The sequence below is a fragment of the Diceros bicornis genome, chromosome 18, assembly GCF_020826845.1.
Source record: "Diceros bicornis minor isolate mBicDic1 chromosome 18, mDicBic1.mat.cur, whole genome shotgun sequence".
In the NCBI taxonomy this organism is placed as follows: domain Eukaryota; kingdom Metazoa; phylum Chordata; class Mammalia; order Perissodactyla; family Rhinocerotidae; genus Diceros; species Diceros bicornis.
The window spans coordinates 12961928-12978742 of NC_080757.1; the positions used below are offsets into that span (position 1 = coordinate 12961928).

A 16815-nucleotide genomic window follows, 5' to 3' on the forward strand; every position below is an offset into this window, starting at 1 on the left:
CTGCCCCAACCCAGGGCAGACAGGTGACCCCCAAGAGTATTGCAACCTCCACACCAAAATCCACCAGGCCCCAGGATGGGGGTGGATGAGAGGCTTACTCTTTCTGCATCACCCACCAAATGCACTGTGGCACTGCCAGCCCCGGGGAAGGGACGGCTGCTCTGGGGTATGACCCCAACCCTCCCTGCACCCAGGCCCCTGCGTGGGGAAGGACAGCAGCCGTCTATGGGCTGGTGCAGGGAGAAGGAAGCTGGGCAGGGTTGGGAAGCCAGAGGTCAGAAGAGCGGAGGCCAACAACCCATCCTGGGAGGCAGGGAGCAGGCGGGAGGCAGCACCACACATGAACCAAGCTCCAAGGCCCCAGCGCATGTTTCATTGTCCCATCAGGCTTCACTTACAAAACAGACTTGAAGATAAAATTATTCAGAATTCAGAACGTTAAGCCACAAACACTTCAGAGCACTGGTCACAAGCCCTGACGACAACACAAGCGCCCCCGGGGTTTCTTGGGTGCCTACTCTGTGCCAGACGCTGAGGGAAGGGGAGGCATCTGGTTGAGGGGCGGGCAGGTCCGATTCATGACCACCATGTTCTCATACCAGGCCCCAGCAGCGATTCACCTGGACCGTTAATGAGATGCTGATACCATGCGACAGTTCATTACCAGAAAGAAACTGTGACATGTAGCCTGGGCAGGATTTCAATGGGCGCTAATGCCTGGTGGGGAAGTGGAGCGGGTCATTAAAGCTGGGGGCTGGGAGCAGGGGTGCAGAGGCCGGAAGAAGCCAGGAGGGAGTGTGGTTGGAATGCTCGTCGTGCACAGGATTCACACGGGGATCAGATGGGGAGAAGGAAGACGTCAGGAAGGGAGTTAAGAGCCAATCCTGAGAGTGTGGGCTCAGCTGTGTAGACGGGAAAGGCTGTCCCTGGTGTGCCCCGTGCTTCCCCACTTGTGAAATGGTTGAGATTTCACACCTGTGCCAAAAGGCCCTCTTCGCAGATAAGGAACCTGAGGCTCAGCAGGATAAAGTCACCTACTCAAGGTCTAGATCTGGTCCCATTTGACACCCCAACTCTGCTGAGGGCTCCTCCTCACCTTTGTCTCCTATGGAGGGGGGACTTTCTAGAGTGGGGGCTGCCTGGGATGGCTCAGGCAGCGTGGGCAGTGCTTCCTGAAGAAGGGAGTCATCGAGGCAGACAAAGGCTGTGACAAGCCAGGGGCTGAGGAGTGGGGAGCAGGGAGAGCGGAGAAGGGGGTGTTCACAAGTGGTGCTGAGGAGAAGGGTCCAGAGGCTTGGCTGACTGGTGCATCCTCAGGCTCAGTCTCTTCCGCAGTGAAGCCTGAGCCAGGCCTCCAAGGGGCAGGGGCTGGTGAGGCCACCGACCTGGGCAAGAAGGAGCTTGCTGTTCGAGAAGGAAAGTGTGGAGCCCCGGCAGCAGGAAGCTGGCCTCCCCTGCCCAGCCCCGGCCGGCCCCGCTCCGCCTTCCCTCGCAGCCACCAGAAAGCAGGCAGAGGAATCGGCTGTGGACCCGGCTTTCTGATTAGCAGGCTCCCAGGATGACGGTGATTAACCAGATGTGCAGCTGGCTCAGCCACTGCCTCAATGAGACCCCACAGCCTCGCATCAGCTGGAGCTTTCTTCAAATGTAGAAGATGCCAGAAACTTCTGCAAACAGGATGGGCTACACACACAGAGAGGCTGGGAACGGGGCAGCCCGCTAGTCCTGCCTCTCCCAAACTCAAACAGCCCTGCATGTCTGAGCCACATCATCTCCTCTAAGAAGATGCTGTCAAGTCCAGCCAGTGGCTTCCTGTGATTTTATATTTCCTCTTTTCAATCCCCTTCTAACAAACTGTGAGCTCCTCAAGAGCAAGAGAAGCAAAATGTGTAACCAAGAAGAGAAGTGCTCTCACCAAACAGCTGACAGGAGCATCTTCCTGCCTCCAAGGGGAAGGATGGGTGGCTGCTGGGGGAGCAAGTCAGGCAGACCAGGCCTTGGGGAAGAAGGAACTGGGAATTCTCCAGATAGGCCACGAAGTATCTGGGTAGACCCCATGGAGCAGGGATGGGAGCAGCTGAAGTCTTGAGATTTTCCAGGCCTTGGGAGCCCTACCCAGGCTCTGGCCTAGCCTAGTAACCGGTTCATGCAGTAGGGCTGAGAAGCACTGCCCCATCCCTGCTCAGGGTGCTCCCCAAACATTGAGACTCTGCTGAGTTGCAGGGTCAAGATTTGCCCTCATTATCTCTTACTCGGCCCATCGCAACCCCTCTACACTCATTCCCCGGCCCCTCCAGTTATCTTCTACATTGGCTTCCAGAATGATCTTTCTAAAAAGTGGCTTGTCACTCCCCTGCTTAAACTATTCCATGGATCCTCCGCGGCACTCCTGAGAAGGCCCCAACTCCTCAGCCTGACATTCAAGGCCTTCATCTTCAGCTTTCCCACTCCACTTCTTCTCCAAGCCCTTCCCATCCCTTTCACCATCCCCCAGCCCAACACCTTGCACCCCAACTTCAGTCAAGATGAACTCCGTGTGGTTCCCCAAATTTCCCTACCTTCTCCTATCTCCCTCCACAGCTCTGCACCTGCGGTTGCCCCTGCCCGTTGCACCCTCCTGGGTCTGTCCAGAGCCCAGAAAGGCCTCCTTAGAGCCTCTTATCTCAGCTGATGCTCCACATCCTCTTTGATCCCTCTGCCCTTTGTTCCACTCTGTTAGAGCAATTAGCTCACTGGACTGTGACTGCCCTACCCTGGAGTCTGGGAGCTGATCAATTCTGAGTCCCTTTCTGAGTCATCAATGTGTCCCCAACATTGACCGGCACAGGGTCTGACACAGAGTGAGTATCAGTGCACGTGTGCTGAATGCAGAAGTGAGGGAGGGAGTGCGTGAATACTCCCAGAGCCCCTCACCGCTTCAGGTTCAGAAAGGGAGGCAAAGCACACACCTGGAAAGGCACAACTGTAAGCCGACTAGTCAGCACCGCAGGGGACAGTCCGAGCAGGCTGTGCTGGGTGGGAGGGGGTGGCCTGGGAGAGGCTGGGGTATCAGGGAGGCTCCCTAAGGAAGTGCACAGGATTGCAAGAGCGAGAGACGAAATCAAGGGAAATGCAGGGGCAAAGGCAGGAAGCTGACGAGCTCAAGTGGGCTCAAGGGCCTGCAAGCAGCCCCTGGACATCTGGCTAGAACACGGGGTGAACGGGAAAGGAGGGGAGGTGTGGCCGGAAGTCATGAACACGAGAGCAGAGATAACCTTGAGACGGTCAGATTTAGCAATGACCCGGCAGCCCCCTTATAACGTCCCCCATGGTAGCCATTCCAGGGTTGTTTGCTCCCTGTAGTGATGAGGAACTTACTAACCCTGGACAATTATAATTGTTGGAAGGAAGGCTAGAACCAAATTGCGATGGCCTTACATGCCGGCCTGGGGGATTTAAACCTCATTCTACAGGCAATGAAGACCTAGTTGCCAGCTCCATAGCAGAATGATATTTCTGGATTTTTATTTTAGAAGCATCACAGTAGGATTGGACAAAGATAGTAAACTGGTAACATGATCCAGCCTTCTTCTCCTGCCCCAAGTCCCTAGACTATGACATTAAATATTTTTCTATGAATTAATCTTTGGTAGCACTGTAAAATAAGAAGGGGTATCCTTAGCAGACCAGAAATAGTGAGGCCTGCCTGAAAGGCAGAAAGCAGAGAGATCCAATGGAGGGAGACAGGACTGGCTACATAATTGGCAGGACCCATGCAAAATGAAAATGTGAGGCCCTTCTTCAAAATTATTAAGAATTTCAAGATGGCAACAGCAGAGCACAAAATCAAGTGTGAGGCCCTTCTAAGTGTGGAGCTTGTGTGGTTGCAAAGGTCAAATGCCCATAAAGCCAACCCTGCAGAGTGGAAACCATAACCACAGTCCTGCAAAGGAAGGTCTGTGGCCAAAGGTGGGGGCAGTTCAGAGGTGACAGCAGGGTCATGGGTGGAAAATACAGGAGCACAGGAAGCTTTTACAACTGTCTAGGCTTCCATGGGAGAGGAGCCAGGTGCTTGGGTCCTCCTCTCAACCCCTGCTTATGCTAAGCAGAAGCATCTGTCCCCAGGTGTGAGAAGGAATGAATGTTTGCAGGCCGAGACACTTGCACCCAGCAGCATGTTCTACCCTCCCCAGCAATTAGATGACAGCAGGTCGCAGCAAACAGATATATCACATCACTCAGAGATAGGCCAAGAGGGAGCTACAAATACAGAGTGGAGTACACGTCCAAATATTACTAAATATTAGGGGAAAACCAACAGAGTGGAAGAAAGACATCAAATTCAATGACTGAAGCAAGGAGAGTACAGGGAACTGGATCTGTGGATTCCTTGAACCAACTTCTCATAATTAATGGTTCCCAAATTTTAGCAAGCACCCAAATCATCAGTTAAAACACAGATTCTGAGCCCTACTCCCCGAGTTTCTGATTCAGGAAGTCTGGGATGAGGCTCCAAAACTCACATTTCTGACAGGCTTCCAAGTGATGCTAATGCTGTTGGTCCAGTGACTACTCTTGGAGAAGCACATATCTAGATATAAGGACATAAACTAGAGTCAGGGGGTGAACAGTAGGAAAAACTAGCTCTCTAGAAAGCTAGAGGCAGAGAAATTGATCAGCGACACCTAGGCAGTGACTGCTTCCTTCCTCTCAATGAGAAAGTGGCTTTGATGACACTTTGTTTCAAAAACAAGAAGAGCCCTCATTGTAAATAGTCCCTTAAGTGTCACCTCATAGACTGTTAGTATAAGTATTCTGGAAGAGATATGTAAATGCTGAGCATAAAAGATTAGTGATATGGCAAGAACCAAGTGGAATTTATCCCAGGAATGCAATGTTGTTCAACATATGAAAATCGATCAGTGTAATACATCATATTAATAGAATAAAGAACAAAAACCATATGTTCATCTCAGTAGATGCAGAAAAAAGCATTTGGCAAAATCCAACACCTTTTCATGACAAAAGTACCAACAAACACAGAGTAGGGGGGAACTTCCTCGACTAAATAAAGGATAACTATAAAAACCCACAGCTAACATCATATTTAATGGTGAAAGACTGAAGGCTTTCCCCCTCAGACCAGGAACAAGAAAAGATGCTGGCTTCCCCCATTTCTATTCAATATTATACTGAAGGATCTAGCTAGGGAAATTAGGCAAGAAAAGGAAATAAAAGGCATCCAGATTGGAAACGAAGAAGTAAAACTACCTCTATTTAGAGATGACATGATCTTATATATAAAAAATCCTAAGGAATCCCCCCCAAAAAAACTAATGAATGAGTTCAGCAAGGTTTCAGGACACAAGATCAACATACAAAAATCAGTTGTATTTCTATATACTTGCAATGAACAATCCATAAATGAAATTAAGAAAATAATTCCAGTTACAATAGCATCAAAAAGAATAAAACACTTAGGAATAAATTTAACAAAACAAGTGCAAGACCTGTACACTGAAAACTATAAAACATCATTGAAAGAAATTAAAGAAGACCAAAATAAATGGAAAGACATCCCATGATCACGGATTGGAAGACTAATATTGTTAAGACAGCAGTACTCTCCGAGTTGATCTACAGATTCAACACAATCTCTATCAAAATTTTTTGGATTTTTTGCAGAAATTGATGAGCTGATTTTAAAATTCATATAGAAATGCAAGGAATGCAGAATAGCCAAAACAAACCTGCAAAAGAAGAACAAAGTTGGTGGACTCCCAATTCCTGATTTAAAACTTACTACGAATGTACAGTAATGAAGACTGTGTGGTACTGGCATAAGGATATACATAGATATCAGTGCAATAGAATTAAGAGTCCAAAAATTAACCCATATGCTTATGATCAATTGATTTTTGACAAGCGTTCCAAGACAATTCAATGGAGGAAAGAATAGTCTTTTCAATAAATGGTGCTAGTACAACTGGTTACCCAAACGCAAAAGAAGGAAGTTGAACACCATATACAATAATTAACTCAAAGTCTATCAAAGACCTAAATATAAGAGCTAAACCTACAAAACTCTTAAGAGAAAATAGAGGGGTAAATCTTCATGACCTTGTATTAGGTAACGGTTTCTTAGATACGGCACCAAAAGCACAAACAGTAAAAGAAAAAATAGATAAATTGGAGTGCATCAAAATTTTAAAAATTTGTGTTCCAGAGAACATTATCAAGAAGGTGAAAAAACAGCCCATGGAATGGGAGAAGACATCTGTAAATCATATATGTGATAGGGGTCTAGTGTCCAGAATATATAAAGAACACTCATAACTCAAAAATAAAAAGACAAATAACCCAATTTAAAAATGGGCAAAGGATTTGAACAGACATTCCTCCAAATAAGATGAACAAACTACCAATAAGCACATGAAAATATGCTTCATATCATTAGTCATTAGAGAAACGCAAATCAAAACCAACTCAAACTATCACTTCACACCCACCAGGATGGCTATAATGAAAAAGACAGACAATAGCAAGTGTTGGCAAGAATGTGGAGAAATTGACACTCTTATACCATACTGGTAGGAATGTAAAGTGGTACAGCCACTTTGGAAGAGTTTGTCAGTTCTTCAAAAATTTAAACAGAATTATCATGATACAGCAATTCCACTTCTAGATATATACCCAAGAGAACTGAAAATATGTCCACACAAAAACTTGTACATGAATAATTATAGCTTCTTTATTCATAATTAGTCAAAAAGTACAAACAATCCAAATGTCCATCAAGTGATGAATGGATAAACAATATGTGGTATATCCATACAATGGAATATTATTCAGCCATAAAATGAAATGAAATGCTGATTCATACTACAAGGATGAATCTCAAAAACATTGTTTTAAGATAAAGACTTCAGATAGAAAAGGCCACATATTATTTGATTCCATTTACATGAAATTCCAGGAGCTTGGGGAGAGGAAAATGGGGAGTGGGTATGAGATTCCTTTTTGGGGTGATGAAAATGTTCTGGAACTAGATAGTGGTGATGGTTGCACAACTTCATGAATATACTCAAAACTGCTGAACTGTACAACTTAAAAGGGTGAATTTTGTGGTACATGAATTGTCTCAATTAAAAAACTGAATTTGTCAAGACCTACTTTACTTGGAGAATGTTAATGATAGCTGTGTGCTTCCTTAGATAATTAGAATTAAGCTTGCTCCTGCTCTGTTATAATCTCACTTATGGATCTTTGGTTAATTAATCCAATCTGAAGTGTGTGCGGTCAATTCCCATCCACCTCTGACCTACCAGAAAACTCTGAAACTTAAAAGAACAAGAAGACAGGACCGGCCCCGTGGCTTAGCGGTTAAGTGCACGTGCTCCACTGCTGGCGGCCCGGGTTCGGATCCTGGGCACGCACCGACGCACCGCTTCTCTGGCCATGCTGAGGCCGTGTCCCACATACAGCAACTAGAAGGATGTGCAACTATGACATACAACTATCTACTGGGGCTTTGGGGGGGAAAAAAAAAGAACAAGAAGACAAAGACTTTAAAAAGCACAGAATGAATCCATGGCGTCTATGAATCAATATCAGGTTGTTATGAAAAAGAACCAATCAGAATGCATGAAAATGAAAATATGATTGTTTAAAAAAAAAACAAAAACAAAAACAAATCCACAAAAGCACTGACCAGAAGAATGGAAACAGCTGAAGAAGAGAAAATTGGTAAGCTGTTGGTTAGGTTAGAACCAAGGAATACTTCCAGAACCCACCAAGGACCAAGAAATAAGAACAGGAAGGGAAAGTAGAGACACGGTTCCATCATCTATCTAATATAAGCTTTGGGAGGAGAAAACAGAGAGAGAGAAATACTTGAAGAAATAATAAAAAGAAAAAGTCACAGTAATGAAGAAAGAGAACACCAGGTGCGGGCATGACAGACTACAAAACCTCACCTGCAAACATTGTTTGTGACTTCAGAATAGAAAGAATAGAGATTTTAAAACTTAAAACTTCAAGAAGAGGGAAAAATACATTACCCACAAAGGAATGAGAATCAAATTTACCTCAGACTTCTCACCAACACCGCTAAATGAAGGAGGCCATGAGGAAGGTCTTCCAAGATGTTTGGGAACATGATCATGAATGCAAGCAAACTTGCATTCAGATGAGAAGGCAACATAAGGACACGTTGAGAAATGTGAGGACTTGGAAAAGTTACTATCCACAGTTCGCACCTGAAAGAATTACTTGAGGAGATATTCCAGAGGAAAGAGGAAATACACCCAAGAGGAAGTCACAGAATTTAAGAAGCAGCAGTGAGAACTGTACACTAAAAAGGATGAATTTTATGGAAGGGAAATCATACCTCAATATACTTAACTGAAGAAGAATGAGGAGGAGGAACAGGAGGAGCAGGAGGGAGGAGGACGAGGAGGAATGGAAGAGATTACAGTCAGGATCAAACAAGAGAGCCTGCCATCACTCCTGCTACTCAGCATCTATCTGGAGATCCAACGCAATTCAGCAAGAAAAATAAGTAAGCAGTATAAATATTGGCTAGGATATAACTGTTAACATTTGTAAATGATATGATACTCTAACCTAGAAAACCCAAGAGAATCAACTAACAAACTACTAGAACTAATAAGAAAACTCAGCCAAGTGGCAGGATTCAAGAGACAAATATTTCAAATACATAGTAGACAAATAATCTATATCCAGAATATATATATAAAGAACTCCTAAAAACCAGTAAGAAAAAGACAAATAATCCAATAGAAGATGAGCAAAAAGTCTGCTTAAGAAATCCAGAAAAAAGAAAATAGGGCTAGTCAACACAGTTACGAAAAGATGACCAATCTCACTAGCAATCAAGTTAAGCACAAAATGAAACAATGAGAAAATATCTTCACCCATCAATCAGGTAAAATTTTAAAGTTTGATAATGATCAAATCTGATAACATTGTGGAGAAATGGTTAACCTAATCCATAGTTGGTGTGAATATAAATTGGCACGGTCTTTTTGGAAAACTGTTTAGCAGTATCTAATTTTCAGTGCTTATACTTTCAATCCATGGAACATTGTTTTAATAATGAAAAATTCTAATGTCTATCACTACAGAATGGTTAAATAAGTTATGGTACATCTATTGTAGAGGATACTAAGATACAGTTAAAAAGAGTGAGTTGAATCTATACATACTCACATGAAAAGCTCTCCAAGATCTACCACTGGATGAAAAACAAGTTGCAGCAATAACATCTAATATGATCTGTCTCTACAGAGATACCCTCCACACCGATAAATTCTGCAGTGAGATGGGCAACTGAGGAAGCAGATAAGGGACACCTTGGTTTTCCTTGTATTGCTTCTTTGTTTTTTTACAATGAGAATGTATTCAAGAAATAAGCTGGATATTTGTACACCGATGTTCATAGCAACATTATTCACAATAGCTAAGAGGTGGAAACAATAGACGAATCAATAGACGAATGGATAAACAAAATGTGGTATATACATACAATGGAATATCATTCAGCCTTAAAAAGAAAAGAAATTCTGACACATGCTACAACATGGATGAATCTTGAGGACATTATGCTAAGTGAAAGGAGCCAGACATAAAAAGACAAATACTGCATGATTCCACTTATATGAGGCTCCTAGAGTAGCCAAATTCATAGAGACAGAAAGTAGAATGGCGGTTACCAGGGGCTGGGGGAGGAGGGAATGGAGAGTTCATGTTTAATATATACAGAGTTTCAGTTAGATGACGAACAAGTCCTGGAGATGGATGGTGGTGATGGTTGCACAACAATGTGAATGCACCTATTGCCACTGAACTGTACACTTGCAAATGCTTAGAATGGTAAGTTTTATACTATGCTTATTTTACCAAATTAAAAATGTTAAATAAAAATAACAAGACAAGCAATTGTAAAATAATAATAATAAAAAATAAGGTGGACTGAGCTGATGTTGAAAAATACCTTTCCATTAAAACACACATATACTGGGCAATATATTACCAAAAAAATGTAGATATATAGCCAAGCTCAAAATAAAGAATGGATAATACACAAGTGCCAGAAACAATGAAGGGATTACAATCCAGAGACAAAAGCAGAAGCTGACATAGAGGAGACCCATGGAAGATTCAGGTGGCGAGAGTCTCCAAGCCTAGAGGCTGAAAAACATATTGTCAACTCCACAGACTTGGCCTCAGCCTGTGGAAGGTAAGGAGCTAAAGGGAGCCCCCGGTATAGCAGGGATCCTTGAAGGCCTGCTCCACCCACAAGGGAACTTTAAAAAAACTCCCCGGGGGAAGCAGCAAATCTACCATTCACAGACAGTGAGAAGGAAAAAAGTCACACATGAGTAATTAAAACCCTGTGCCACATATGGGTGTGGGGTCTAAATTTACACCACTCATATAGAATGGAAACACTCAACTGTAAATTTAGCATATAAAATGTCCAAGATTAGTGAAACACTCAGGCCCAGCAGAAACACAAGACCAGTCTCTAAAAGGGCATTTTCACAACCTACGGACCACAAGATTCCCACAGGAGAGAAAAAGGGAGAGAAGCGACCAAGATGAGTTCACAATAAAAAATGAAGAAACAAGGGGGCCGGCCTGGTGGTGCAAGCGGTTAAGTGCATGCACTACGCTGCAGCAGCCCAGGTTTCACCGGTTCGGATCCCGGGCGCGCACCGATGCACCGCTTGGCAAGCCATGCTGTGGCGGCGTCCCATATAAAGTGGAGGAAGATGGGCATGGATGTTATCCCAGGACCAGTCTTCCTCAGGAAAAAAAAAAAGAGGAGGATTGGCAGATGTTAGCACAGGGCTGAGCTCCTCACCCAAAAAATAAATGAAGAAACAAAACCTATGAGGTGCAGTTAGCACACACACTCACTCACACACACACACACACACACACACACCAGAATTAGCACCTTCAGGAACTGGAGATAACAGAGCAGTCTGAAAGAGCCGATGCCACATATGCCTTCAATGGCTAAGGAGATAAAAAGATGGAATTTAAAACATAATTAAGGTTTAGGAGGAAGAAGCTCGGCTCCATTTGGAACTCGTAGAGCATGAAGAGTCTTCCAGACATCCAGGTAGAGGTAAGCAAGAAGCTACTGAAAATGTGAGTCTGGAGCCCAGGAGAGAGGTCTCGGCTGGAGATGGACTTGGGAGTCATCACTTAGGGTAGCTGTGACTGGCTCAGGTGTGACCTGTGAGAGGGGGTCTCTGGGGTGAGCCTCGCGTTTAAGGACAGGAAACTTGAAGGAGGCAGAGCTCTATCTAAACCACCAATTTTTAATTTTTTTTTTTTTTGATGAGGAGGATTGGCCGCTCTATTTTTGCTGAGGAAGACTGGCTTTGAGCTAACATCTGTGCCCATCTTCCTCCATTTCGTACATGGGACACCACCACAGCATGGCTTGATGAGTGGTGCATCCGTCCGCTCCCGGGATTCGAACCTGGGTCACTGAAGCGGAGCACGCAAACTTAACCACTATGCCACAAGGCCGGCCCCTCTATACCACCAATTTTGATTGCAGCCTTTTCCAGAAAATGGTTTCAGAACTTCTTCTCCCCAAAATAGTCCCCCGAGCCTCTCTCCTCAGACTCGTAGTATCCGTGACTAGGATCGTCTCTTCCTCTCTGCTGTGAGCTCCTAAAAGGGTGACAAGGCCAGCCTGCTCATCTTTGTTTCCCCCACATCTACAGCAGGCTTGAGCCCCTGTCGTGGCTCCATAAATGATGGTTGAAATGAATGAAACTAATGTGTGTGTTCTGTCATGTTGTGGGAATTCACATTAGGAATCCACAGGGGAACGGGCCTCAGAAGGACCTGGAAACACAGCTAGTTTCCTCTTCCTCATCCCCTCTTCCCTCTCTCCCTCCTGCTCCCCCTTCCGTACTGGGAGGAAACAGCATCAATTCATCCTCCATGAGCACCACGAAGCATTTGTTAGCATCACTTGTACAAGATCTGTCTCTCCTCTCTCCCTCTTCCAGAATTATAATTATCTGTTATCAAATGCACTTTGCAAGTATTAGTTCATTTAATCCTCACAACTTTTGTACTAGCCCCACTCTGCAGGTGAAGAAACTGAGAATCAGAGAGGTGGTGTGACTTTCTCTGGCCACAAAGCCACAGAGTGGCAGGGCCAAGGTTCAAACCCAGACCTCTTGGGCTCCTAAGCTGCAGTTTCAGCCTCTCCCATCAATCTCCCTCTGCTTCCTTCTCCCCTGCCCTCCCAGCTCACACTGCCTCTTGCTCAATCCTGCCTTAGCTCACTCAGTGTCTGAGTCACACGTTCTTTGGCAGACAAGTAGGAGTGGGGGTGGGAAGGGGATGACCAGATGGGTGGTGAGTACAAGTCTGGGTTTGTCTTTTCATGGCTACCAAGCCCTGTCCAAGGCAGGACCTGGAATCCATGACCCCTTTGGGGCCCCCTGCAGGGTTCCTGGGGTGAAGGAAAGAGCAGACAAAGGGCCATCTGCAAATGCGTGGCTATGAGGACTGGCAAATGGGCTCTGAACTGGCTTTGGAGACCAGATTCAGAGCCCGCCCTTCCTGTGAATGTGACAGTGGCCCGGGGGGCTCTCCTTTAAGACTCTGGGTTTCTTGGACCTGACTTTGCAGGACTTCAGAACTGTGCTTAGCCTCCAATTTGATCCAGTGTGGGAGATGAAGCCCTGGACTGGGAATCAGGAGACTAGGGACCTGAGCATGATGCTGCCATCAACTTGGAGGGCCTTGGGCACGATGCAGCTTCTCTGAGCCTTGGGTTCTTTATTTGTAAAATGGAATATCCCAGGCCTGTCCATTTCTCCGGATGGGCACTTCGGCATGGGGAGGGCTCTGAACCAAGGAGGCAGGGATAGGGGGTGAGGAGAGGAGCAGATGCTAGGGGCAAGAGGGCCACCACCAAGATGGCCAGCACCAAGACAGTCATTCTCTTGGGCTAGGCCAGGACCATCTCACTGAACACCTCCTGATAGGATAGCCCTGCCCAGTCAGCAACTCTGGCGCATCCATGACTGAGGAATGACAGGGCCAAGAGAGGAAGGAAAGGAGGAGATAAGGCAGATGAGAAGTAGGAGGAGTGATATAGGGGGTGGGGAGGAGGGATAGAAAAAACTGGCCTCAGGATAACAGGTACAGAGGTTAGCACCCTGGATCCCGGATGGGGTTCTGGCCCCACTCCAGGATAACTTTAACCAAATGCAGCCCCTCTCTGAGCCTCAGTTTCCCCATATGTCATCTCAGATTTTATGACTTTCTCAGCTACATCCTCCATTTGCCTTTCAAAGCCTGGCTCCGAAGCTTCGTTGTCAGGAACGCTTCCTTGATCCCCTCTCCTGCTTCCTTCTAAATGTCCTGCCTCTTCCCTTCAGGCCCAACAACCCTCAGCTGAAGCCTGACCTCCTTACTTCTTGACTTATACCATGTCACACATCACAGGGCAGAGGCCTCAGCTGAATCACCTTTGGTCCCTCCTACCAAGCACTTATACACAGTAGGTGCTCAACAATCATTCTGTTAGTGATGCAAAATGGTCAACTGGACAGACAGATGGATGCCTAAAAGGATATGACTGCTTTGTCTGCTGATTAAGCTCCTGGTCAAAGCTCCCCTCCACAAAAAGCCTCTTGGATTAATCCCCAGCCACATACTCCTTCTTCAACAACTCAGCCAAAGGAAGTTACAATCCCCACTGCTGCCCCTCTCCCCTGCCCCTTCTCAAAGGCGCCTCCAGTCACCACCCTACCTTAACCAGCAGATTCCAACACCATAGGCCTGGCAGTCCAAGGAGCTTGGACCCCACCACCTGCCCTTAGTTACCCATGCTCCTGGGGTGGTCATCCTATGGGCAAAGGAAGCTCTGTTGAAGCACCCAGGAGATGTTCTGCCAAAACCCTGCACAAGTCCCCATGAGGATTCCTGCAGGTCACAGAATTCAGGGGTCACAGACTCAGGGAGAGGAGGTACCCAGACAGATAGATGGCTCTTCTTAGAAGACCTGAGTTCTATCCCCAAATTGCCAGCACTTCATCCCACCCTGCAACACACACGTGTACGCACCCCAAAGATGAGAGAAGCAGAATCTCACCTTGATGTTCCTCCAGTTTCCCCATGGTCTCGATCTGCTCCACCAGGTCATTTGAATTCCACTGGCTCATCCCAATGAGGATGGCATTCTTCCCTTCAGCCATCTCCTCTGTGGGAAGAAGCAGAGGTAGACATGAGCAGGCAGGGCTGTATAGAGTTAGCCCTAACAGGAGCTTATATCTGAGTGAGTACTTTTTTCTTCCTTTGAGTTGAGGTGGACTTCAACTTTTGGAGGTGTTTGTAGTTACAGACAGGTATGAGACATTCAGGAATTTTTTTGTTGTGAGAAGACATTGTTGTTGTATCCTGCTGGGCCTCCACATGTTACAGTGAAAGAAAGGAAGAAGGGACACTCATGAGAGAGGCTGAAAACCCAAAGAAGTCTCCATTCCTAGCACTAAGAGTGATATTTCTTGAGAGGAAGTGTGTTTGAGAAGAAAAAGAAAAACTTTGCCACCTGCTAGCAGTTTTTCTTTGGGTAAGTCACTTGACTTCTCTGATCCTCAGTTTTCCCATCAATAGAATGGGACGGGCAATGTCTACCTCACAGAGTTGTTGTGAGGATTAAATGAGATAATGGGAATAAAGGTCTCGGTACATAGAGGTGCTCACAGACAAGAGGCATTATGGCTGCTTCTTCACATCAGAAGTGAGTTGCCCTCAGTATTTGAACAGACTCGGATTTGAGTGGGGCAGGAGCAGCTCTGGATTGTGGGGTGGAAGCCCCCTGGCTCTACGCAAGCCTTGAGCTGTGTGGGACTCTTAGTCCACAGCTCAACCTTATGAACCTAGTAATGCCTCTATGCTCCCTCTGCTTCTCTCCACAAACCTGTGTATTCCTGCCCTTTCCCCATCTGATCTTAGTGATTACTCTGGGAGCAATTGGTGGGGCCATAGTCCCTAACCACACTGAACACAAGCTCCTGGGTCCCACCCATCAACCACAAACATCTGGTGCAGTCCCTCATCCCAAAAAGGGACACTTCCTCAAGAACAAACCAACAGGAATGCACCCCCCCCTCTTTGAAGAGATGGGCCTCCCTGGTGAAGAGCTTTTGTGTCCTCCCTCATAGAAAAGACATCAAAGGGTGGTGAGGAGAATCCTCAAGCTCATGATAACCAAGAATAAAGGGATGAGACATTTCACTTCCAAAGAATTTTACGGAGCAGGTGGAACCAATATGGTGGCTCTCAAGCTTGGGGAGCTGTCCAGAGTTCTGAATAACTCTAGCGCTCAGTAATCCAGACCCCATTTCTGTCTGGGGTCTGAATTATATCATTATTATTATTATTATTCCTGCCTTATTTTATTTGATTTATTTAACAATACATATCAAATCCTTGCTATACATCGAGATTGTTACAAGTACTTTGCAAATATTAATTCACTTAATTCTCATAACAATACTAAAAAGGTACAATTATTATTATCTCCACTTTATAGACAAGGAAACTGAAGCATGGAGTAGTTCAGTAACTTGCCCAAGGTCACTGGCTAGAGCCAGGATTTAAACCCAGACATACTATTTCAAGAGTCCTCAAATCCTGCCATCCTGAGGGCCTGCCCTGGACATCCTGTATTGGCTGCCCAATACTCCAGCCAGGCACCACACAGACCTCGACAATTTCCTGAGCCTGGTGTGTTCCAACTTGGCACCAGCGTACACCTCTAAGCAGCACTGTGTTCTGGACAAAGCCCTGACCAGGTTCCAGTCCAGACTCTGCTACATAGGAGCCTGTGCCTTTGCACACGTCCCTCAACCATTCCTGTTTTCTTATCTCTTAAACGGCAATGACAACTCTGGTTCTACATGTCTTTCTAGCAAGCTATCATGAGAACAAATGATATAGTAAATTTGAAAAAAGCTACACAAGCCAAAATGCTGTAAACAAATATCAGGTAGTATTACTCTTGGGGAAGAAGAATTGCAAAGGGGTCAAGAGCTCAGTTCTGGTGTTAGATTGATTCTTTTCAGTCTCAGATGCACCATCTGAGCTATCTGAGCTTGGACAGCAACTTTAGTTTATGAGCCTCAGTTTCCTCATCTATAAAATGATATCATAATAACGCCTACGTCATAGGACTGCTGTGAGGATTAAATGAAGGTAAAGCGTTTACAAGCATGACTAGCACAGAGCAAGAGCACATGTGATAACAGCACGTGAAGATGATGGTATCATCATCACCACCACCACCATTACCACCACTGCCACCAGAGCATGTGGTGTTATTTATGCCCCAGCACTCACTCTCGGTTCCGGTGATGCTGTTGTCTGCCCCTGGGACATTCTGTCCCAGCTCCAGAGTGGGGTGGTCAGGATCAACCTGCAGCCCACCGGGAGTGCCTATGTGTCCTGGCTCAGTAACCTGAGCGTGCAGGGGTCCACTTGTTCATTCTAACATTCATTCCACAGTGAGTGGATTCCTGAGCACCTGCTGTGTGCAGTGTGAGACATGACCTCCATCCTGTAGGAATCCACTTTTGTGGAAAACACAACAGTAAATACCTCTAACACGGTCAAACGAGCGAGCTGGGGCTCCTGGGCCAGTGCCAGGTTTGCAGCAGGTGCTTACACATCCTAGCTCTTGTTTTTCTACAATGCATAAGCCCTATCCTGGGGGTGAGGCTATCAGAACCCGAAGGGGCCTCCCAGGGCTCTAAGGTCTGAGCATGC

General features: G+C 45.8%; 1 protein-coding gene across 1 annotated transcript in view; it reads right to left on the minus strand.

Moving 5' to 3' along the window:
* The window catches only part of PITPNM3 (PITPNM family member 3), a 94033-nt gene that overhangs the window by 51592 nt on the left and 25626 nt on the right, over positions 1 to 16815 (minus strand). Inside the window, exon 3 of the mRNA XM_058560007.1 lies at positions 14141 to 14248. Coding sequence (XP_058415990.1) covers positions 14141 to 14248 — 108 coding nt within the window. The remainder of the gene's footprint in view (positions 1 to 14140; positions 14249 to 16815) is intronic.